The sequence below is a fragment of the Galeopterus variegatus genome, unplaced genomic scaffold (assembly GCF_000696425.1).
Source record: "Galeopterus variegatus unplaced genomic scaffold, G_variegatus-3.0.2 Scaffold3657, whole genome shotgun sequence".
In the NCBI taxonomy this organism is placed as follows: Eukaryota; Metazoa; Chordata; class Mammalia; order Dermoptera; family Cynocephalidae; genus Galeopterus; species Galeopterus variegatus.
In genome coordinates, this window is record NW_007729768.1 from 178,126 (window position 1) to 203,721 (window position 25,596).

The following is a 25,596-nucleotide window of genomic DNA, read 5'->3' on the forward strand; positions in this document are numbered from 1 at the left end:
CTAGCAACACAGCTATTTTCAAAAAATGATTGTGAAGAATTACTTTATTGTAAGAGATTAAGCAATTTCAGTTTTTTCAAAAATCATAAGGTAAATTTAAAACTTTGCTTATAGCCTCATTATTCATTCATTCATTTATTTTTGGTGGAAAAGAAATTTTCCCTCAATCAGGCATTTGTCTCTAAGTAGAATTCTTTATTCATTTATATCTTGTTTTTACACCTGATAACTACACCTAAACTTACAATCTTGTGGCTATGTGTTCTCATGGAACATAAAACATTCTTAGTCGTCCACTAACTTAAATAAAATACATTTAAACCACCAATTTTCATGTTTGTTTGGTACAATATTAGTATATGCATTATTTACAATTGTTGGGTTGATTTTGTTTACCTGTTTTTGGAAGCAACTTTGATTTTGAAGCGGTGTCTTTTTAAAGAATTGCTTTTACATATATTGTATATAACAGTCTTATCTGAATTCTGTAAGATCATGAGGACTGGAATGAGGTGTTAGTCTGAAGAGAGAATATTGTGATTATGGGGCACAGGCAAAGAGCATTAGAGCCAGTCTGGGTAGGCTGTTTTTGTTTTTGTTTTTTCCCAACACTGGAAGTCCTTAAAATTAATATAATAAATTATTCTTGAGCTATTTTTAAATTCACATGAGGAAAAAACTGCCATCTCTTGATTTGAGTATTAAGAAATGACTCCTATTGGCTTTATAGTGATTATTAATTTTGTAAATTGCAGATTTTTGAGGCTCAGCAGAACTTAAGTTTCTTTATATGTGGTAAAGCTGCAAGTATATCAGTGTTATAAATCCTTCTGAATAAATGTACTAAAAGAAAAGGAAAATGTACCAAAAGATCTTATTTCCTTTCCTTTGGTAGCCTCATGGTTTTTTTAATTATGTATTTTAATCGACTACATGTTTATTGATCCTGGCTATATTATTAGCTATTAAAATTCTTAAAGGATAACAATTTTAAAGTGCCTATTGCCTCTGGACACTGAACACTCAATATATATTTACTGAGATTCCCTTTTCTTTGAATATGGTTTCAAAAAGACAAAAATCTGAATTCTTGTGGAACATAGAAAAGTAGTAGTCTAAAATTAAATTATGATAATTTATCAGCACCGCACTCTCCCGAGTGAGCCACGGGCCGGCCCTAAATTATGATAATTTATATGGAAGAAACATATCAGTGTTTTGTTTGTTTCTCTGTAGTATTGTTAAATTTTAAGTAAAGATTTTCCCAAATATTAGTTTATAAGTTCCACAGAAAAAGAGAAATATTTTATTAAAATCCATAATACATTTTTTGACTAGAGCCAAGACCTTAAAAGTATAGGAAGAGTTCATTAGGTTTACAAAATTAGTACAAAGTAACACTTAAGAAGGTATTTTTAGGAATAATTGTTTTTACAGGAATGTTTCCATTAGTCTTTTTTTCTTTATGTAATGGAACTAAATTAGTAATTATGTATATAGATTCCTTCCCTATGAGAAAATTATTCTCTTTTCTTCAGGGGTTGCAAGGTCAACTATAGGGGCCATACAAGAAAGGCAAATGAGAAAAGCATGCTAGTGCAAAACAAGAGGGTTGATGGAGTCTGGTGCAAAATAAAATTTACGTAACTTACTTACATGCATTTAAGTTTCTTTGAAACATTGTGCCATCCAAACAAAAAACCTTTGCCACTGTGATTTTGCAATCCCTGGCTTATATTCATTCAACAATAACAAAAACTTTGTGTTTGTCATTATTGTGCTTATCAACTAATATATTTGTAGGGGCCATATGGTATTTTGATTATTTAAAAAAAAAATACCAAATGAGGTGAAAACTTAACACCCTCATTCCATTCCTGAATTTTTTCCTCATGACTAATCTTAGTCCTTAAAGTGATACTCAAAGATAAGTTTTGAGTGATAGTGTGAAGGGTGGAGATTGTATATCTTCACAGTTGCATTAAATCAGCTATCCAAATATGACTTAAAATCTTTCATTGTAGGATTTTGAGAAAATTCAGATTTCCCAGCTTCATTAAAAATTTACCACCTTAAGGGCCGGCCCTGTGGCTCACTCTGGAGAGTGCAGCGCTGTTAGTGCCTAGGCCACGGGTTCAGATCCTATATAGGGATGGCCGGTGTGCTCACTGGCTGAGCGTGATGCAGGCAACACTGTGTCAAGGGTCGCGATCACCTTGCCCGTCAGAATAAATAAATAAATACATAATAAAATTATAAAAAATAAAAATTTACCACCTTACATTGGGTTTACAAAAACAAAAAACAAAAGAAGACATTGCATATCTTCCTACTCACTGTGCTATACATTTGTGTATTTTACCTTTACAGCCTGAGGAAGAACTTGATCCTGAAGAGAGGGACAACTTCCTCCAACAGCTTTATAAGTTTATGGAAGACAGAGGTATTTTTATGCTCCTTATTTGAAAGCAGTCATTTCTTTACAGTTTTACATTCTAGATATATGCATTGTTTTTGTTAGTATCATGAGTGTGTGGATTTGGATTTCAACTAAAGCCTAAGAAACATTTACACATGACAATAAAATATTTGGAAGAAAAACTCTGCATATCTATTTTGAGTAGAAATATGTAGGAAAGTAGTTTTGATATAATTAAATTTAGTCTCCCTAGTACTTATAAAACCAAAAATATAGTAATTTCAGAAATAGAAAGTGACCAGTCATAATGTTAATCTGCTTACTCATTAATTACTAATGCTATATTTGTGGCAAGTAAACTAGCCTGATCCTTGGTCTCAACAAATTAAACATAGAAGTTCAATCCCTATCTGAAAAGGATAGGATTTCTAATAGGGGTAGAAGAAATAAGTCATCATACTCCTTAACGTTTATTAGTCCTATAAAATCCTCAGATAAATTGCTCTGAAACATTCTGTGGCCTTCAGAAGTCATCGTTCAAATTATTGCTAACAGTCTTAACGTTTGTGTTAAAGCAGTGAAAATGGAACCACAGCTTAATATTTACCTTTTCCACTGTTTGTTCATGCCTAACCTTCTCGAACCAGCAACATTTCTGTCCACACCTTGCAGCCCCGAGGTTTAATTTAGTTTTACCGAATTAATTGGCAGTTAGAGAGTTGAGTTTATTAGTTGTAGGACAACACCTAGAACATGAAGACACCCACAAAGCTGTATAAAGAATATAGAGAATATTTTGTGTTGTCTTACATAATTTAAGGCTCTTTAAATATATGCCTGTAATGAATGAAATTTAGGAAATTAGAAGTCAATAGCTTTGTTTTCAAATTAGCATTTTTCACTTAAATAAACATTTTATTTCTACCCTCTTATATTAAAAAGGTACTCCAATCAACAAACCACCTGTTTTAGGCTATAAAGATCTCAATCTTTTCAAACTCTTCAGACTGGTTTATCATCAGGGTGGATGTGACAATGTAAGTGTAACATTGCTCTTTGAAATATGTATTGATGTGATGAAACGTTAAATCACCTAATGTTGCATTGTTATGTGCACTTTAGGTAATAAACACATTATCTTAACATAGAATATTATTATAAACATTATTTCTCTTTGCAAATGTTAACACAAAAACTTAATTTTCCAGATTGATAGTGGTGCTGTATGGAAGCAGATTTATATGGACCTTGGCATTCCTATTTTGAATTCAGCTGCTTCCTACAATGTAAAAACTGCTTATAGAAAGTAAGTAGTATAGTTACTTACTCTTCAAAGAATACGTATTTGCCATTTAATTTGTTAACAATTAAATAAGAATGCATCAGTCAAGGGGCATTAAAGTTAGAGAAAGCGTATAAAAAGGTTTAGTTTGTTAGATACTTGTATTAAGTGTACCAAGTTGGTTTACTCCATTTTTCCTGTTGTCCTGACTTCCTTTCCAAAATCAGGGATGTAGGCAGTGCTTATAATCTGAAAGTATGATACCTGTTATGGAACTGTATATTTGACCAGCCTTCATATAAGAACTATAATAGCTGGGCTGACCAATCAGCTCAGTTGGTTAGAGTGTGGTGTTATCGCACCAAGACCAAAGAGTTCCGATCCCATACTGGCCAGCCACCAAAAAAATAAAGAACAACAAAAAAAACTATTATAGCTATGTTCAGTTATCACAAGCTCAGATTTCTCAGGATGGCATTTTATTTTACATCAGTATTTATGTTTATAATCCTATCTAAAACATCAAGAAATTAGTAACATAGAAAAGGAACCTTTTAAAAAATGACTTGTTTTACTTTTTAAAAATATGTGTGTTTAATAACATAATGTTCAAGATAAGTGCAAAGATGTAGGATTTCTAAAAATTATTGTTCGTTTAGATATCTCTATGGTTTTGAGGAGTACTGCCGTTCTGCAAATATTCAGTTCAGAACTATTCACCACCATGAACCAAAAGTAAAAGTGGAAAAAAAAGACTTAGAAGAATCAATGGAAGAGGGTCTAAAAGTAGATCAAGAAATGCCTTTAATAGATGTGAAGAGTGAACCTGAGGAAAATATTGATTCAAACAGTGAAAGTGAAAGAGAAGAGATAGAATTAAAATCTCCGAGGGTGAGTACTTACACTCTTTTTATCTGGTTTATTTAGGACATTATTTAAAATTTTTTATTATGTACATTTTCACATATACCCAAAAGTACTATAATGAACCTAGTTTATTTTCTAGTATTTAGGTATGCTTCAGCCAGACTAGCCTAACTACCTTTTTCTAAATATATTGCATATTATTTCCTCTACCTGAAGAACCCTTCCTTCTGTTGTTTTCTGTTTACATCTGTTCAAGTCATTCTCATCTAGGATCAGTCTCAAATATTCCCTTCCTTCAAGTCTTATGGTAAAATGTCACCTCACTGAAGCCTATCCTGGTCATCTTATCTAAAATTGTGACTTACCTTTTCTCCTTGGCACTTTCAATCCCTCTAATGTTGTTCTTATCTATAATTTACTTATTTATTGTTTATTATTTATTTTCTCTTTTGCCTTGCTCTGCACTAGAATCACAGTCTGCTAGGACGTGGATTAGTGCTTATTTTGTTCATTGCAGATCCCAGACATCTAGAATAGTGCCTGATACATTGTAAGGGCTTATTTAATAGCTGTTGAGTGACTGACTCTCCTCTTTATAATACTTGTGCCCCCAAACAGAGGGCATCTTGTCTTTCTCAGTAACTCCATAGCACACTGTACAGCTCTAGTCATGTGTACACTGGTCTTATCTTCCAAGTCTACTCTTTCTCTCAATTAATATGTAAGTTCTATGCAGGAATTGTCATACACCATTCTGATCCGTATCCAATGATGTCAAATTTTATCAAATTTTAGAAGGAGAAAGGAATTTACAATCAGAGAGGTTCAATTATTAAAAATAAAGAAAATTTAAAAAAAAAGATTTTATAAAAAAATAAATAAAAATAAAAAGAAGTTCAGTTATTGTAATATGTCTTATTTTTCAGTGAAATTATATTTAGTGAAAGAGGAGGTGAAATTGCCTTCTCTTTTAGTTGTTCAGCAATTATTTTTTTAAACTGTACATTCTATCATCTAGTAAGTGGAGTCTTCTAGTGAATTTCATGAAATATCCAAATTGTTTTTTTCTTTTAATTTTATTTTTTAAATTGTGCTAAAATACACATAATATAAAATTTACCATCTTAACCATTTTTAAGTGTACCGTTCATTGGCATTAAGTATATTCACATTCTTTTGCAACTATTGCCGCCATCAAACTCCAGAGTTTTTTTACTTGCAAAACTGAAATTCTGTATGTATTAAAAAATAACTCCTCATTCCTCCCTCTCTCATCCCCTGGCAGCCACCATTTTATTTTCCATATTTATGAATATGACACTTAGGGTACCTCGTATAAATGGAATTATAAATTATTTGTCCTCCCTTATTTCACTCAGCATAATGTCTTCAAGGTTAATCCATGTTGTAAATGTGTCAGAATTTCTTCCTTTTTAAAGGTAACTAATATTCCATTGTTTGTATCGTGGACATACTTTCTTGTCGTTACCCAGCGATCTTCCTGATCCTATGTAAAACATCTGCAGTATACTGTATAGTATGGATAAACCATAAATTTATCTTCTCCATGATTTTCTCCAGTTTTTTACTACTGCAAAAAATGATGCAATGCATATGCTCATAAAAATATCCTCTTCATTTGTCTGAATATATATAGCTAGAATTCTAAAAATGGGATTTCTGGACTGGGTGGTTAGCTCAGTTGGTTGTAGTGCAGCCTTATGACAACAAGGTCAAGGATTTGGATCCCTGTACTGGCCAGCCCCCCAAAAATTAAAAAATAAAAAAATTAAAATGGGATTTCTGAGACAAGGGTATACAGACCTAAATTTTGATAGATGAGAGTTGTTTTCATTCATTTACCTGTAGATTTTTAAAGAGCACCTGCCATGTGCTGGGCACTGTCTGGATCTGGGGATATAGAAGTAAATAATACAAAGTCTCTGCCATTGTGGAACTTACATTGTAGTTCTTTGTAATAGAAATAAATTTTTTCTTTTTCTGCTGTTGAAGTATAAATAGCACATAGTCAGGAACTAGGGAAAATATTTGTGTACTGAGATATTAATTATAAAATATTTCACTTGCTGGCTGTTTTTATATCCTTGCTTTGTTCCAAGTGAAGGGGAATTCTGCCAGCGTGTAGAGGTTGACTTTAAGGAGAATTTAGGAGGTAGTGAAATAGCTCACCAGTTTCATAGTAAGTTGAGCATACAAGAGACTAGGTAGAAGCTGCTGGAGGTAAAAGAAGTTACTGCTGGCCCAGTGAGCTCTCCAGATACTCATTCAAAGAAACCTCACTTTTTTGCCATCAATACAATTCTGTACTTTTAAAATGTAGTTGCACACAAATACAGTGATAATGTAAATTTTTCTTATTAAACAGTAGAGTTCGAGACCACAGAGCTTTTAAAGAGCAATTTAGGTGTTGATTTATTATTATTATTGTTGTTGTTAACTTTTATCATTGACATTTAGATAATTCATTTAAAATTTTTTTATTGTAGTCAAGGAATATTAAAAGTGAGGTAAAGTAGTGAACAAAGGAGAAATTTTTTTATTTCTTATGTAATGTATAACCAAAGATTACAGTAGACCTGGACATAATTAAGTAACTTATATTGGTTTTCTTTTACTTTCAAAACGAAGAGTATGGTACATGTGAGTTGATTGGTTTTTAGAATCATGTCTTAAACTAGAGAGCAGACTAGTCATTGCTGTGAAGGTTTAAAGAAGAGATATCTTTTTCTGCTTTTTCCTTCATTGTAGTGATAGCTATTTTAAAAGCTTTTATCTCTTCTGGTAGGGACGAAGGAGAATTGTTCGAGATGCAAATTCTGTTAAAAAGGAAATTGAAGAAGAGAAAACAGAAGACAAATTAAAAGATAATGATACAGAAGATAAGGATGTAGATGATGACTATGAAACTGCAGAGAAAAAAGAAAATGAGCTACTACTGGGGAGAAAAAGTACACCAAAGCAAAAAGAGAAGAAAATTAGAAAGCAGGAGGATTCTGACAAAGACTCAGATGAAGAGGAAGAGAAAAGCCAAGAGAGGTACATGATCTTATGTTTGTTCTCCAGAAGCACCTGTCTGGGGTACAACAGCACTTTGTTCCTGCTTAGAGATTCAGGTTTGAGGGAACATTTTCTTATTGGGACTTCCATTCCTCTTGTCTAATGAAGGTGAGACACATTGTGAAGATGATGTGTATCGCCTTTCGGAATTGGAGAATATACTGGTCGCACCATTTTAATAGCACTTGTGCCCTAAACAGTGGCCTCAAAGAAGGCTGCGCCACCCACTCAAAAGAAAGGTCCTGCAGTTGACAGCAGGGAAGGGAGCTGGAGAAAAATGGAGGAAGTGGACAAGAGGAAACAGCGACAGCAAAAATTCCATTTTAAAAAAGGTACAATGTGGGAAAGCTAACAAACACATGGGTGCACAGTACTAGCAGATGTTTCTGTGTGTTAGCTTTATCTAAGAGACATTTTTCTTTTTCACGTTATTGTATTAGAATAAATGGCATGCACCCCTGATCCTAGTTTGGAAAATACATTCTTGCCCCACATCACACCAATAAATTTCACCTTTTTAATGTCCATCCTGTTTACTGTTGAATGAAAACTATTTTTTTTCATGTATTAGACATGTATGAACTGATTTAACTTAAAAATAGCCAAAGATTAGGCAGTCCAGCTAGTCAAGGTAATGTCTGCTCATGTTGTTTAGTTGGCCATTTCTGTAACTGTTGTCAAATGGATTTACTAATTTTTGGATACTACATCAACATAAACACACTTGTAATGTTAGCTCTCCTCCATAGTTATTTTTCAATTATTATGTGATGCTAAATTTTCTAGAAATTTGAGTTGTTGAGCCAAATTTGGGATAACTGGTCTGCTGCATCCAACTAATGGCTGACCACCATCTGAAAATTACCTATTGAGAGAATAAATATTTGGAAAAATAGGAATGATTGGTTGAGTGGGAGAGGGAATTTGATTCAGTACGAGTAGGTACAGGAACTATCACAATTACATGTGAACTAAATGAATAAAAGAAAGTTCTATAGTGAAATATAATTAGGATTAGGAAAAGTGGGAGAAAATAATTAGAATTCAGTATAATAATACAAGTGTGGTATTTTAAATATTTGGACAATAAATTTAAGCAAAAATGAACCACTTAACAAGTGTAGCCTAATTACAGCTTGAAGTCTTGTGAAAAATAAGCATCAAAATATGTGTACTATAATATGTATATAAGACATATAAAAGATATATCTATGTCTATAAATAATGAGGTTTTAAAAGACCTAATTGATATGTAAATGAACAAAGATTTATTTCAGAGAGAAAATTTCACAGACTTTAATATGAAGACTTTTATTAAATAAAAATTGAATATACACAGATCCCTATACCAGCTAGCTACCAAAAATAATGAATATACAGACAATAAACATAGTCTGTATTCTCATTCTGTAGCAGGAATAATGGAAAGGGGAGACTTTTATTTATGGAGATTTCTGTTTTAAGTTGTTTTTCTCATAGTGTTTTGAAATTACTTTATCAGGCTATTATTAGAAGGTGTCCTTGGAGAGAAAACATTCTGACTGCAAATGGGTTGTCAAAGCTTCTTCATGTTGGATCCCCCAGGGGCTATCAAAATAATGCCCTATATTTATTATAGAGCATAGTACCTCCTCTTAAGCTTTTAAGACTCTTGGACATGAGAATGATCTCTGATGCAATTCTCTTCTGATAATAGAGAATGTTTTATCTTAAAAATATTGAAAATATTGTTGGACCTTCCTGTGTGAATCTCCTTTATAGCTAATTATCAAAATAAGGAAAAGCTGATGGGAGATGTAAACAAATAGAAATTTATGCAAAATATGCTGTCATACAGTTTTAACTAGTGACCTAATACTCAAATATCTATTGTTTCTTTGTTAGGGTGGGGAAGCCTTTAAAATATAAACTAGTTTAAAAGACAAGGTTACTAAGATAGGTAGCCTTTGTTCATTATTTTGCCCACAAAAAATACTAGTCTTGCTCAAAACTATTCTAAATTGAGCAGAAAGTAAAGTAGATTTAAGATAAGTTAGCTACAGGAAGTTATAATAGCTTTAGATCATTTTCATATATAAGGTGCCACTTGAATATGAATCCTTAGACTTTTTCAGAACATAGTGTACTTATTTTATCAAAAATGATTTATTCGACTCCATATCATCATTAACTGTGATTATTGATTGGCTTTAAGAAGTATGGATTTACTTTTGGTACAGTGCACCTTTACATAATAAATTCCTTAGTAAGTAGTTCATAAAAATCTTCTCCTTCTCCTCCTTCTTCTCCTCCTCCACTGACATGTTATTAAGGTAATGCTTAGGTTGTGAATGTTCTACACATTGGTTTCTCTTAGCATGTAATATTTTGTTCTCCATTAAGTTATTAGTAGCATTATCAATGTTATAATTTACTGCAGGGAAGAAACTGAAAGCAAATGTGACTCTGAAGGGGAGGAAGATGAGGAAGACATGGAACCCTGCCTAACAGGAACGAAAGTGAAAGTAAAATATGGACGAGGGAAAACTCAGAAAATTTATGAAGCCAGTATTAAAGGCACTGAAATTGATGATGGAGAAGTTTTATATTTGGTTCATTACTATGGATGGAATGTTAGGTAAGCAAGAAAGGATTTTCTTACTATTGAAATTTTTTTCAGTGGTTAAAAAAGATTAATTTAATATTGTGAAGAACTAAAGCAAATGGTATGTATATCATTATATATACAGGTAGAATATTCCTTACCTGAAATGCTTGGGACTGAAGTGTTTCGGATTTCAGATTTTTTTGGATTTTGGAATATTTGTAGAATACATACACGTTGAGCATTCTGAATCAGAAAGTCCAAAATCTGAAACACTCCAGTGAGCATTTCCTTTGAGCATCATGTTGGCACTCAAAAGTTTTGGATTTTGGAGCATTTTAGATTTTAGATTTTCAGATTAGGCGTATTCATCTTGTGCGTGTTTGTGTGTGTGTGTATGTATTTATTTACAAAGCACACTTTCTTCTGAATTCTCCCATAGTTTGACATTCCCACTGTTTTACTAGCTATGTCAGTGCTTCCAGTCAAAGACCACCAACATCACACGTGTAGTTGGAATACATTGGGTATATTACTCATTTACAGTGAGGGGGAACACACAGGATGGGGAACCATGGGATATCTCAGTAAAAGGATGTTAGATGAATCAGTGAAAGAAAGCTCAGAGCACCACCTTTGGGCATAGTGACAGCCCAGGATTCTGTGGAAACATATTGTAGAACATGGGTGGGGAGCCAGGCCTGCAGCTCCCAACTATGCAAGCATTTTTTTGTTTGTTTCATTTGTCAGAAGTCAAGCCTATGTCAAGCATTGTAATGATGTTAAATCAGTTAATTAATAAAAAAGAATGTTAGAAAGGACTTAGATTTGAGCTTCTATTAGGTGGTTTGGGGGAGGTTTTAAGGAAGTGAGACTTTGCTCTATATTGAATGTTGTCAGGAAGCTGAGGTAATTATATGAATGGCTTTCTTAATAAATCTTTTCTATGACTGGCTTCCTTAATAAATCTTGTCTAGGAGGAGAGAAGACTAGACTAAGATTAATGCTATTACTGATAAAGCAGCAGCAGTCACTCATATTACTCAGGAAAAAAAAGGCGTTTGGTCATTTTTGTGGCATGGCCAATGTTCCTGTTTTTTCTGTGTTCAGACAGGATTCCATAGTGGTCTTGTTTTTATTTTGATCCATTATGGTCACAGAGCAGACTTGTCTGATGTTGATGTTCTGTGAAATTGTTCATGTTTAACAGGAGGACAATGCAGCTTTGCTGTGAGTACCAGACCAGCTTGTAGCAACACCAAGGCCAAACTGATAGTACCAGGCCAATTCCTGAATGTCAATGGCTGCTTTTCTCATTTTGAAAGTCTTGTGTGTGTAATATCTCTGGTTGTCCTGTATTTACTTGGAGCCAGACTGCTCCAGGGTTTCTCTACATACAAGGGGTTTTCAAAAAGTTCACATAAAGAGTCATGTACCTTTTAATTCCATTTTTCCACGAAATATTTGAAGTACCCTCCTACTAGGTGTGTCCTCTGTTAGGGATCAATTCCCTCATCTCAGCATTGGGAAAAGTAAAGTACCTATTTTATAGAGATGTAAAATATAGCAGTCCTCCATTACCTGCAGGGGATATGTTCCAAAATCTCCAGTGGATGCCTGAAACCAAAGATAGTATTGAACCCTATATATGCTATGTTTTTTCCTATACACAAAGGTACTTCAAAAAGTTCGTGGAAAATGGAATTAGAAGATATACAGATCTTTCCATGAACTTTTTGCAGACCCTTCCTATATAACTATGATAAAGTTTTATTAATAAATGAGGCACAGTAAAAGATTATCAATAATAACTAATAGTAAAACAACAATTATAACAACATACTGTAATAAAAGTTATGTGAATGAGGTCTCTTTCTCTCTCTCACACTCTCAAAGTATCTTAGTATTTCCATACTTTGGTTGACCATGTGGAAAAACCGCAGATAAGGGGGCACTACTGTAGTGATAATACTTGTAAATACATGTAAAGTGCTTAGAACAATGCCCACCAATTAGTAAGTGCTCAATGAATGTTAATGTAAATGAGTGAGGGAGATTTTGGTTTCTTTAATGAATAGCATAGGATAACTTTAAAATTTCTGTTGAATTCAGAGGGATAGGATTATGTTTATCAACTTTTAGTCACTATATTTGCAATTACAGCACATTATAGCCTTCTTTTTTCCTCAGATTCTATTCGGTTCACAACCATCCATTCTTACCATGTGTTTGTGTCTGTGTTCTGCTTTCTAGAACTTCCCCTCCAATCATCCTTCTTTCTCATCTTTTTAATGTTTTGCTTTATGACTCATCTCAATAGTCATTTTCTTATCTACTTAGGTTCTTCTTAACTGATTGTCTTCCTAATTAATTACATAATGTATTATTCACATGCTTCATGGTTTTTCATTGTCCTCCCATACTCCTAAAAGCTGATATAATTCTGGCCTGCTTATTGAGATGGAGCCTCTATATATCCTAGAGAATTAAGTTGGATTTCTAAAATTGGAGCATCTGAGGGGAGTCCTGGTCTCTAGTTGAGAAATCTTAGGACCACCCTTGTTGGCAATATTAGTGCTGGGAGTATCTACATGACATACTGCTTTGACCAGGCCATTGTAGCCTGGACAGGTGTACTCCAAATCAGGCCTGGGTTTCTTGATCCTCTGATCTCTCATGTGGAATTTTGGAATTGGACAGAGTTACTCACTCCTTTGTTAGCCCTGGATCAGATGTATCACTCTTTTATGGCTCTTACCACACTGTACTTGATTTTACTGTATGTCTGTCTTTCATACCAGACTGTGAATTGCACGAGAGGAAAGGCTTTGTTTTCTCTATTATTCTCTACATAATTCCTCATACAGTGCATGGCATAGTAGTAGGCCCTCAGTAAATGTCCAAATGAATGAATATTTCTAAATAAGGTAATAAAGTACAGATACTTAAAAGCTTGGTACAATGCTCATAAGACAGTCCTGTTTCGAAAAGCTTTAGATATTGGGTTAATACAGCAGGAGATAATTTTTAAACGATACAACGGATGGTCCCCACCTTAAGAATGGTTCCATTTACAATTTTTATGATGGTGTGACTTTATGATGGTGCGACTTTATGATGGTGCGAAATTGATAGGTACTCGGTAGAAACCATACTTAGAATTTTGAAATTTGATCTTTTCCCAGGCTAGCGATATGCAGTATGATACTTTCACAGTGCTGAGCAGCAGCAGTGAGCCATAGCTCCCAGTCTGCCACACAGTCATGAGGGCAGACAACCGATACTATATTCCATTTACTCTATTCAGTAAATTACATGAGATATTGAACACTTTATTATAAAATAGGCTTTGTGTTAGATGATTTTGCCCACGTGTAGGCTAATGTAAGTGGTCTGAGCACTTTTAAGGTAGGCTAGGCTAAGCTATGATGTTTGGTAGGTTAGGTGTATTAAATGCATTTTCAACTTACGATATTTTCGATTTATGATGGATTTATCAGTACATAACCCCATTGTAAGTCCAGGAGCATCTATATAGGTAGTCATTGTACCCTGTCAATTGAAACTTCCGCATATCGAAACCATGTCTTTACTTTGCACATCTCCGTGGCAACTGGTTTACAAAGTGAGAATATGGTTTCCATATACATGAGTTTCCATTAATGTGGTACGGTATAAAATAGGACTACCTGTAGTTTTTTTTACGTAAATGTTCATATTTTAGACTTTGAATTCTATCAATACTTGTATATTCACGTAATGTAAGAACTGTTATTTAGTCTAGAAAGATTAATTTCTACTTGCCCTGATTAGTAACTTGGACTGACTATGTTGAAATTCAAAAGTGATATCAATCTTTTGGAAATAGGTGTGAGGAAATGAAGTTTTCAATTTGAGCTACAAAGAATAAACTTAGGTAAAAGAAGTAAAATATAAATATCTCTAAAAAAATTTTAGAGTCTTAATGGTGACATAGTTTAGAATAACATTTTATGAGAAATACTAGAGGCTAGAAGGAGTTCTGGGAAGGAAAAGAAAGTTGAAAAGAACTTGATAAAATAATGTAGAAATGATCATATTGCAAATTTGAATTTACCTCACTTATGTTTGTATTATTTGTTCAAAAGAATGAATTCTAGTGCAGAACCTGCTTATTATAAACTCAGAGCTTTGGGAGCTGTGGAAAACAAAGCAGTTCAAAGAGACTTGAATTTATTTAGAGTTTGCTTACCCAGACCTCCCTCTAAACCTGTTAACTCTCTTGCCTTTCCCTGTTGGCAGTAGGTATACAAAACACCTAGTACAGTTGCTGGCATATCTAACCAGCAAACCAGCCCCTGTTCCCTTCACATTTCTGTTAACACTAGAAACAAACTCTTTAGTCTGTCTCACTGTTGTTTTTGTTTGGTGAATACTTTTCAAATAGGGTCTCATTGTGAAATATTTATATATTCTTTATTTTAAGGTACGATGAATGGGTGAAGGCTGACAGGATAATATGGCCTTTGGACAAAGGTGGACCAAAGAAAAAACAGAAGAAAAAAGCTAAAGTATGTTCTTAGATTCATACTCTTTATGATAAGTACAGGAATTATTCAAATGGTATTGTGTGTTTTTTTTATTTTAAGACATTTTTATTTAAGATGTTATTTTTTTTTTTAGAGCAATTTTAGGTCACAACAAAATTGGGAGTAAGGTATAGAGGTTTCCCATATGCCCCCCACATGTATAGCCTCCTCCACTGTCAACATCCCCCACCAGAGTGGTACATTGGTTACAACTGATGAGCCTGCATTGACACATCATTATCACCCAGAATCCATAGTTTACATTAGGGTTCACGCTTGGTGTGTTGTACATTCTATGAATTTGGACAAATGTATAACAACATGTCTTTATCATTATAATCATTATAATATTATACTGATTAGTTTCACTGCCCTAAAAATACTGTGTTTTGCCTATTCTTTTCCCCACCCCAACCCCTGGCAACCACTGATCTTTTACTGTCTCCATAGTTTTGCATTTTCCAGAATGTCATATAGTTGGAATTGTACAGTATATAGTCTTTTCAGATTGGCTTCTTTTGCTTAGTAATATACATTTAAAATATTGTGTTTATGTCTTGTTTTCTTATTGTACAGTAATAATCATCTTGATTCTTTTAAGATAATTGTGATTTTCTCTGTTATAACTCAGAAGCTAAAAAAGTAAAAATTTAACAGACATTACCTCATTGTTTCAGAAAAGGTGAAAACCAGCAACCCCTAGGGCATGGGTTTCAAATTCAAATTCCTATAGAGGCTTTATAGGAAAAGGGTAAAATAGGACTGATAGTGACAAACAAGAGGCCACATTCCTCATCTGTTGAGGGTGGAACTAACCGCTCAGCTGAGTGGGAATGCAGACCCTGGGTAGCCATATTTTAGGATTTTTCAACATGTGAAATTTCACAGTATTTTTTAACACATGAAATCTGATTTTTAAATCCTGAAAAAGCTAATCCTAAAATTTTAAAACAGTTATGTGCTGGCCAGTTGCACCCTCACTGACACCCTCAATTTTCAGTCTTTGCTGTAGGGATTTATCTAGTGTTTTGTCTATTTAATGGTAGATATCTTTCTTTTCCTCAGGGATTAGTAAAGAACAAGGGGGAGTGTTGAATAGTAGCACAGCTTTCTAATGCACTGACTGAATGTTATAATTTCACTGTTATGAAGTATAAAACATCATGTTCATATAAATAAAAAATGTGTTAGAAAACTGTTCTTGATTTTTCTGTGAACATAGATTAGGAATTGATATATGAAATATCTAACATTTTTAAAGTTATAGTCTTCCTTGGAGAAGTACAATGTTCATTTTTCAAAGCGTCAGTGCTTCTCATACATTTTGTTGTTATCCAGAATAAAGAAGATAGTGAAAAAGATGAAAAGAGAGATGAGGAGAGGCAGAAGTCAAAACGGGGACGACCTCCTTTAAAATCAACCCTTTCATCAAACATGCCATATGGTTTATCGAAGACAGCAAACTGTGAAGGAAAATCAGGTACCAGCAGTGCTTGCAGCAATATGCCAGATAGCTTACCTTTGTCAAATGGAATGGAAGGTGCTCAATTTTGAGGATCGCCGATTTTTAAAAAATGAATAATATAAATAATAAAACTTCCATTGTGTAAGAGATCAATAATAAAAATCTGAATTTTAGACTCCCAAATTTGATTTGAAGAGAACATTTATTTTGCTATTTAATTTTTTAAAATTTAGTGATGTTTTAATTTAGGAATACTTTTTCTTATAAATATCTGAGAAATATTATTGACAATCCATGCATCTTAGTGTGTGCTATACTTTCCTTCAAAGCATGCACCAGTGTCTGCTGTAAATTCAGTGCTATTTGCCTAGCTGAGACCATGTTGTTCGGAGAACACAAACGAATGTGGCATAGGCATGTTTTGTGATGAGTATAGGTGAACATATTTCATTCTGCTTTTACTTTTTTCCGCCATGTTTCTACCTTTGTATATTTTTTCATCTTATTTAAGAAATGTTAGTTAAATAGTTGTCTCATATAAAAATTTTCCTTCAAGAAAAAAGCTATTCTGAACTACAGGCTTGCCATTAGTACACATGGTACTTATGTGCAAATTATGAAAGGACATCCTTCCTCTTTACTGCCATCTGCTGGAAGGTTGTCATATACACAAATGCAAGATGTCCACACAGGGAAACGTGCCTTCTTAGCACGCATTTGCGCAGTATACAACCTACAAAAATATACATAGCAGCCTTATTAAACTACCACATGAAAGGATTTTTTTAACATGAGAAAAATGAATTCTACATTGTCTTTAGGATAAAATCACAAAACTATCTATACACCTTTTCACTTAAAAAATATATTCATGTTTGCCATTTTGAACTTCTTTAGGATATGGGCGTCATGTGGGCAGAACTTTTATACTTTACAGATCCTATATAGTCTTAAACCCTACTTTATTATTTTTTAAAATTTCCTGATTTAAAGGGAATAATTTATTTTGCAAGATGGCTTGCCTGTCCTTTCTTGTCTGTTAAGAAGAATGTTTAAAGTTTTGAGAATACAAATTGCCCATTTTAAGCATTTCTTATTTCCAGAATTATTGTAAGTGGAATGTCATTTTTTTCTTAGGACAGAAAATGGCCATCCAAATGTATTAATATCCACTAGATCTTATTTCAAACCACTTAATGTATTAACTTCATATCTCAGTATTAGTCCATTGATTTCTCTAAAGACAAGTTGTGGCCTAAATACAATACTAGTAAAAATTGCAAAATAACTCTTTATAAAGAATTGAGATAGTAATATGTATTTTTATATAGTTTAATTTGAAATCCATCTTCCCCCAAATTTTTGGCACAAATGTTATGATTTATAGTATATCAGAAATTTCTACAGGGAGGTATTCAGAGGTACCGGATTAAGGGCTCTGTTTCTTTTTGGTAGGATTTTTATGTTAAAATTCCTTTGGTAACTAAGATAAAAACCTGCATAATATAATAATATTTCCTCTTACAGACTCTTGTTCATCTGATAGTGAAACAGAAGACCCTTTAGAAAAGAATTCGATAAATGAAGAGCTTTCTCTTGATATGAAGGAAGAACTAGAAAAACATGAAAACTTAAATGATGATAAAATAGATGAAGAAAATCCAAAGATTGCTGCACATATAGTAAAAGAAAATGATAGGACTCAAATGCAGCCTTTAGAAACCCTGAAGTTAGAAGTTGGAGAGAATGAACAAATAGTACAGATTTTTGGAAACAAAGTGGAACAAGGAGAAGAAGTTAAGAAAGAGACAGAAAAATCTCCTAAAGGAAAGGGAAGACGAAGCAAGACGAAAGATCTTTCTTTAGAAATTATAAAGATTTCATCATTTAGCCAGGATGAAGCAGGAAGTGAACCTCATATAGAAGCTCACAGTCTTGAGTTTTCTTCATTAGACAGTAAAAACTTTTCTTCTGCTACTGAAGATGAAATTGACCAATGTGCAAAAGAAAAAAAGTTGAAACGGAAAATACTAGGACAGTCATCACCAGAGAAAAAAATAAGAATTGAGAATGGAATGGAGATGACAAATAATGTATCTCAAGAAAGGACCAGTGATTGTATTGCATCGGAGAGAATGAAAAACTTAAATTTTGAACAGCACTTTGACACAGAGAATGAGGGAATGCCATCATTAATAGCAGAATCAAACCAATGCATCCAAGAATTGACTAGTGAAAAGTTTGATAGTTCAGCTGAAGAAACTGTAAATACTCCACTAAAAGAAGAAGAAGATACAATGCCTCTGATTGGGCCTGAAACCTTGGTTTGCCATGAAGTAGATTTGGATGATTTAGATGAAAGGGATAAGACCAGTATTGACGATGTAGTTGTTCAGAGCTCTGAGTCTAATGGTCTTGTTTCTGTTCCACCTGCCCTACCTCCTGTAGGACAGCATAACTTTTCAGTAGCTTCACCTCTAAATCTCAGTCAAGATGAGTCTCGAAGTGTAAAAAGTGAGAGTGACATAACGATTGAAGTTGATAGTCTTGCTGAAGAATCTCAAGAAGGTCTCTGTGAAAGGGAATCAGCAAATGGATTTGAAGCCAGTGTTGCCTCTGGTACTTGTAGTATAATTGTACAAGAAAGAGAGAGCAGAGAGAAGGGTAAGAACTTTCTAGGGAAAAAATTAGTCTTTATATTAAAACCAAAAATTAATGCTAAGAGTTTTAGGAATATTGATCTTTAAAGTACTTTCTCTTCTCTTCTTTTTTTTTAAATGTATATATAGAAATAAATGTAGAATAGACAAGTAAATAAATAATTGCTCTTGTAATTTTTTTTTTTTTTTTTCAAATTTTCTCTTTGTCCTTATTTCAGGTCAGAAAAGACCAAGTGATGGGAATAGTGGATTACTGGCAAAAAAGCAGAAGCGTACCCCAAAGCGAGCAAGTGCTGTAGCCAAAAATGAAAAGAATGGAACAGGTTGGTATTTTTCAATGCTGGCATTAGTGCAGTGCTGATATTTTCAGCAGTTTGTTGGCTTAATCATTTGTGTCAGTTTAAAAATAAATTTGGTTTATTATATTCTTAAAATAGCCATTTTAACATTAACTTAATGTAAAGGTGCTTGTTAATTTTATTTAGAACTGGGTAGCAGTGGTCATTTTTTACGTTTATTTCATTTGTATTTCTTATGTAAAGCAGTTCAATATTAGAGGAACATATTTGGGAACCTTGAATAAAAGAAAATAACATTTGCTGTGGTTTTAAAAGTTTACATTTCTGAAGGGAATATGTTCCTTTAATTACAAAAGCTGACTTATAAATAGTATGGTAATTTTGAGACATGGGGAAATAAATAATAATTTATTTGAAACAAATAAATTAGTAAGTCAGCATGAATACAATAGATTACATGAAAAACAAAGTATACAATGAAACATAAAACTAAGTAGCAGAATATAGGAGAAATAAATGTAATTGATTTTGACAAATTAAAGTTTTACCTCCAAAACATGCTTTCATACAAGTCAGAAAAGGAAATTCAAGGTTACAGTACACATGTATTCCAAGGAAAGAAACATATAATATATATTAAATAAAAGATATTTCAGAGGAAAACCTTTGAGCCATATTTAGATTCTCAGTAGTCACAGGTGGTTAGTAGCTGGACAATGCAGGTCTAATGAAAGAGTGATAGGAGATAAGTCTAGAAAAGTAGCAGGAATTTACAACGAGAACATGAGTAACTTTATATTGGATAAGCCTGGCAGACACCATGTTAGTGATCAAAGTGACCACCATCAGCGATGGGACAAATTGAATCGTGTACCACCTGACAGGATCCAACAAGAAGAACATAGCAGCACATCTGTGATATTTCTGTCAAAGACGTATAACCTGAATCTAATCACGAGGATCCATCAACAAATTCATCCTAAAGGATATTCTATAAAATAACTGGCCTGTAATTTTCAAAATTATTAAGGTCTTGAACATCAAAGAAAGAGGAACTGTTCCAGACTGAAGGAGACTTAAAGAGATGTGACAACTAAATGCAGTACATGATTCTCACCTGGATCCTGTTGCTATAAAGGGCATAATTGGGTAAAATAGAGAAACTTGTATGGGATCTGAGGATTAGGTGGTAGTAATATATCTGTGTAAACGTACTGATTTTGATGGTTGTATTATGGTTCTATAGGAGTGTGGTAGTTTTAAAAACACATCCACCATTCACAGATACTTTTCCCTTCAAGAGGTGAAACCTATTTCCCTTCCCTTGAGTGTGGGCTAAACTTACTGACTCACTTCTAACAAATAAAGAGGAAGTGATGGTGCATGCCATCAGAGAATGGGTCATAAAAGGCACTGCAAATTCTTCCTTGCTCTCCGTTGGATCACTTGCTCACAGAGAGGTTGGCTGCCATGTTGTGAGGACACTCAAGTAATCTATGGAGAAGCCCATGTGGTTAGGAACTGAGGACATCTTGCTGCCAATGAGGAACTGAGGTGTCCTGCTAATAGCCATGTGAGTGAGCCATCCTGGAAGCAGATCCTCCACCTGCTGTCAAGTCTTCAGAGACCCAAGCCCTGGCTAAAAATCTGAGTGCAGCTTCACAAGATTCTTGAGCCTGACCATCCACTCATGCTGCTCCCAGGTTCCAACTCCCAGAAACTGTGTGATATTAAACATTTGTAGTTTTAAACTGGTAAGTCTTGGGCTAATTTATAATGCAGCAGTAGGTAGCACAGGGAGAATGTTCTTGTAAGAAATATACACTAAAGTATTCGAGTGTGGCAAGGCAACTTACCATCAAATGGGTCAGAAAAAAGCTTTTAGTATTGTTCTTACAACTCTTTTGTAAGTCTAAGGATTGTTTCAAAATAAAAAAGTTAAAGATTAAAAAAGGAAGACAATGAAAGGAGGGATAAATGAAAGACTTGGGAAATACAGTCACTAGGATTCAGTTATGATTAGTTGGGTATGAGGAATTAGTTAGCTGAGATATGGAATACAGCAGTAGCAGTAGGTTGTTGGAAGAGTAATTTGGGGAATGTTGAGTTAGAGGTACCTACTATTAGGAAAGTAGGGGTCTGGATCTTAGAAGAAAATCTGTTTTTATTCTTTTTTTTTTTCTTTTTGGTAGCTGTCTGGTTTGGGGAACTGAACCCTGGACCTTGGTGTTATAAGGCCACGCTCCAACTACCTGGGCTAACTGGCCAGCCCCTGAAAGTCTGTTTTTAGAAGATAGTTGTCAAATGATTGCAAGAGGATGCAATTGCTATGGAAAGGCTGTAAAATGACAAGTAAAAGGGGCAAAAATAAAATTATGTGGGATAATCCCCAATGTAGGCTGGGAGGAGTAGAGTAGAAACTGACCAGAGATAAATGAAAATCAGTAAACAGTAGTTGGTTAGAGTGAGAAAGAAGTTTCAAATGCTCTAGAATATTCAAGTAGGATTAAAATACAGTCCCTAAAGTTGGTCAATAGTAACTGTTTGGGACCCTAACAAGAGCACAGAGGCATGTTTAGAAGGTGTGGAAGTCAGGGCAATAAAAAATTTCTCTTCCAAGACATTTGACCCTGAAGAGAAGGAAAGAGGTGCCAACTAAGGGGGAAGTTTTCCTCTCCTTCTTTCCCTCTCTTTCTAAGGGCGGGAAAGGTCTAAGCATGTTGGTAGACACTTGAAAAGGGAGAAGTTGAAGAAAAAAGAATATGAATAATTGACATTGGGATATTCCACAGGAGCTGGGAATAGATGGTTTAAAGAGCATAGCTGAGGAGGAAACACAGTCTCTTCTTTTTGAGACCAAAAAAAAATTAAAAGGCAGTAAGGACAGACATAGGTAGGAGAGGGGCTGGGAAATTGAGTGTGTAACTTTCTACTTTGTCCTTCAGTAGAAGGCAAGGTTGGCTTTTGAGAGTGAATAGGGTGGAGGTAGGGCGTAAAGCTTGAACAAAAGGAACTGAAATTGAGAATTCTATTTGTTATTAAGGGAAAACCAAAAGCATCTCCTGGTATGAATTTGGTAAGGAGGGAGGCAGAGTCGCAAATAAGTATCTCCTCACATTTTATTATACATATGTTGAAAGTTGGATATGTATACATCGAGATCTTTTTTTGTGCTTTTTCATATATATAAATTGGGTTGGTCCTCTTTTGGGTTGTTTTTATGTTTTGTTTTAAACATAAATGGGGCAATACTATATTGTTTTATAATATTGCTTTTTCATTTAACTATATATTAGGTATTTTTCCATTTTTGTTCTTATGAGCTCTAGTTCATTTTGTTTAACAACTTTAGCATTCAGTAGCATATAATTTTTAACCATTTCTCTATTCAAAGGCATTTAGGTTATTTACTTTTTTTTTTCTACTGCTATAAAACATTTTGTGCATTTGTGCACTTAATTCTGTAGGATAACAAGAAGTATAATTGCTGGGTCTATTGCATTTTGATATTTGAGATTTTTATCATTTATAATCTCTGAGTCAATTTTTTTTTATTATTATAGGACAAAGCAGTGATAGTGAAGATCTTTCTGTCCTGGACAATTCAAGTAAATGTACTCCAGTGAAGCATCTTAGTGTATCTAAGCCACAGAAACTTGCAAGATCTCCTGCAAGAATATCCCCTCACATCAAAGATGGAGAGAAAGATAAACACAGAGAAAAACATCCAAATTCATCCCCTAGGACATATAAGTGGAGCTTTCAACTCAGTAAGAAGCTTATAACTGAATGTATATTATAAAGTGGAATATATCTTAAAATGTCAACTTGAATTAATGTTAATAAAATAAGTAAAAATGATTAACAAATTTATTTACTTATTCAAAATATTGTCTTATCAATAATCACCACTTGTTATTTTAAATACCAATCTGTCTTTTTGTAACACTACCTTGATAATTTTTTTTTTGTGGGAAAGGGGCGGGCCAGTGCAGGGATCTGAAAATCTTGCCCTTGGTGTTATAACATCTCACTCTAACCATCTGAGCTAACCGACCAGCCATAACTTGATAAATACTGACTGGAGGAATATCTCCAGTTAAGAAATAAGACTTGCGTGATTTATTTAAATTGATGAAACTGAAGTGACCTTAATAGTACTGACAATTAGAATAACTAATAGATGAAGAAAACATCAATACAAGGAAAGTATTCTGATAAGTAATTTCAAGATCAGGGTTGCTTTGTGCTGTTTTCTTATGTTTTTCTAATCTTAGTGATAAGAGTTTAGTATAGAAAATTTGGGATGTATGAATAACTCTTAGTCATGAATTTAATTCATGTCTTCCCTATTTATAGACTCCTATTTACCATAATATGGTAGGTTTTGATAAACAAAAGCTTTTGTTGATTTATGAGTTAAACTTTAGTCACAACTGCCATCTTTTTTTTCTCATAGAGTTATTTTAAAATCCAGATTAACTTTTTTTCCTCTTTTAGATGAATTAGATAATATGAACAGTACAGAAAGAATCTCTTTTCTCCAAGAAAAACTACAAGAAATTAGAAAATATTACATGTCTTTGAAGTCTGAAGTTGCAACCATAGACAGGAGGAGAAAAAGATTAAAAAAGAAAGACAGAGAAGGTAATTTTATTATCATTTTTCTTCCTCTATTTTTCAAATATATATCCTATCATTTTAGAAGATTTAACTTTGTCACTCTTTGAATATAGAACGCAATTGTTGTTTTTAGATTCCTAATGTTTTCTTCTCTGTTGCTATAAATAAGTGAGTCAATAACTGAATTAATCAGAATTTAGACCCTTGAAATCCCTTTCAAAATAGTATGAACTATTTTACAAAATGGGTGATTTTATGAAATGTGGTGGGTTCTTAAGAGGAGCTTACTCCTTCTGAAATTAACTCTTTGCTCAACAGACATTTATTAGCTGCTTATTAACAGGCACTATATTTGTTGTTATGGGGTTCACCGAAATGAATAAGGCATAAGGCTTATCCTCAAGAAGATTAGCTTGTTGGAATCAGAGGTAATTTCCTAAGTAACTACGGTATACAGTAATGCAGCTCAACAACGTTAATGAGTACTTACTGTTTGCCAGGTTGTACAGTACAGAGATTAATTACATACAGATTTTTATCTCAAAGATCTTAACATGTAGTGGGACAGGGTATGCCCTAAGAGTAATATTAGTAAGTATAGGAGTTAGTGGAAGGAGAGGTTACTTTGGAATAATCATGGAGAGGGAGTAGTATCCAAGCAAGACCTTGAAAGTGTGTAGGATTGACTTACAGTTACATGTGGACAGGTTCTTATCCATTCTATCCCCAAGCCTCACTAAAATAGCAGTAAAGGAAATTAAAAGCCTGTACCCATAAGGACAAGAGAATGAGACAGGTGGCTGCAGCAGTCAAGATATGTCAACAGCATATCTTTTGGAAGCTGAGCAGAAGATGGACTACTGCAGTTGTCCCAGCAGATGAGACCATGCCAAAACCTATGCTTGCTTGTCCTTACAGTAAGACAAAACAACGAGAAGCAAGACAACTTACACATAACCTCAGAAAAGCTCTGAAGGCAGGGATATGGGGCAAGGCAGAAAAATGGAGACTGGTTGAAAATAGAAGGAGAAATTGGATACTCTCATCGAGATCACCCTGTGAAGCAAGCTACCTCTACCTCTGACTCTAGCAGAAAATAGATTAACTTACCAGAGGGTAGGGAGAACCAGTAGGCTTGTAGACTTAGTGACACCAGCCATAGCTGAAAGTGAGGGTTAAGTACTGAGACAAAAACAAAGCATTGAGTGAAAGTTTGTATAGTGAATGTTGAGACTCCTATCCCTCTTCTAACCCAAGATCTAATCCACTTGGCTCCCTGAAAAATGGCAGCCAAGGTTATGCTCATTCCTGGGAAGAGATTGGAGCATTCTTCTGAAAAAAATTGGCCAACCCAAGAAAAATGAACTAGCACAGATACCAACATTTGGAAATTCCTGAACAAAAAAGCAAGATCCTTGCCAATCACTATAAGTGCATTGCCCGTGTTGAAAATCCCTGATGCTCATACATAGCTTCTAGTCAGCTTTTTAATGTACCTTTCTTAAATGAAAAAGCAAGATCCTTGCCAATCACTATAAGTGCATTGCCCGTATTGAAAATCCCTGATGCTCATACATAGCTTCTAGTCAGCTTTTTAATGTACCTTTCTTAAATATGAAAGCCATATGACCAGATATTTGAGGAAAGCTTCTACATAAAGACAACCCAAAGTAGAAAAAGAGAATAAAAAGGAACTTGGAAAAAATTAACAATGTACCATATTTTTTTTTTTTTTTTTTTTTTTTTTTCCG

The 25,596-nt window shown here is 33.9% G+C and overlaps 1 protein-coding gene across 1 annotated transcript in view; it reads left to right on the plus strand.

The window, feature by feature from the left end:
• The window catches only part of ARID4A (AT rich interactive domain 4A (RBP1-like)), a 64,877-nt gene that overhangs the window by 33,690 nt on the left and 5,591 nt on the right, over positions 1-25,596 (plus strand). The window contains exons 12-23 of the mRNA XM_008585659.1: positions 2,371-2,443; positions 3,362-3,456; positions 3,628-3,725; positions 4,361-4,592; positions 7,375-7,625; positions 10,066-10,263; positions 14,696-14,780; positions 16,137-16,278; positions 17,791-18,927; positions 19,142-19,246; positions 22,786-22,992; positions 23,723-23,869. Of these exons, the coding sequence (XP_008583881.1) occupies positions 2,371-2,443; positions 3,362-3,456; positions 3,628-3,725; positions 4,361-4,592; positions 7,375-7,625; positions 10,066-10,263; positions 14,696-14,780; positions 16,137-16,278; positions 17,791-18,927; positions 19,142-19,246; positions 22,786-22,992; positions 23,723-23,869 (2,770 nt within the window). The remainder of the gene's footprint in view (positions 1-2,370; positions 2,444-3,361; positions 3,457-3,627; positions 3,726-4,360; positions 4,593-7,374; positions 7,626-10,065; positions 10,264-14,695; positions 14,781-16,136; positions 16,279-17,790; positions 18,928-19,141; positions 19,247-22,785; positions 22,993-23,722; positions 23,870-25,596) is intronic.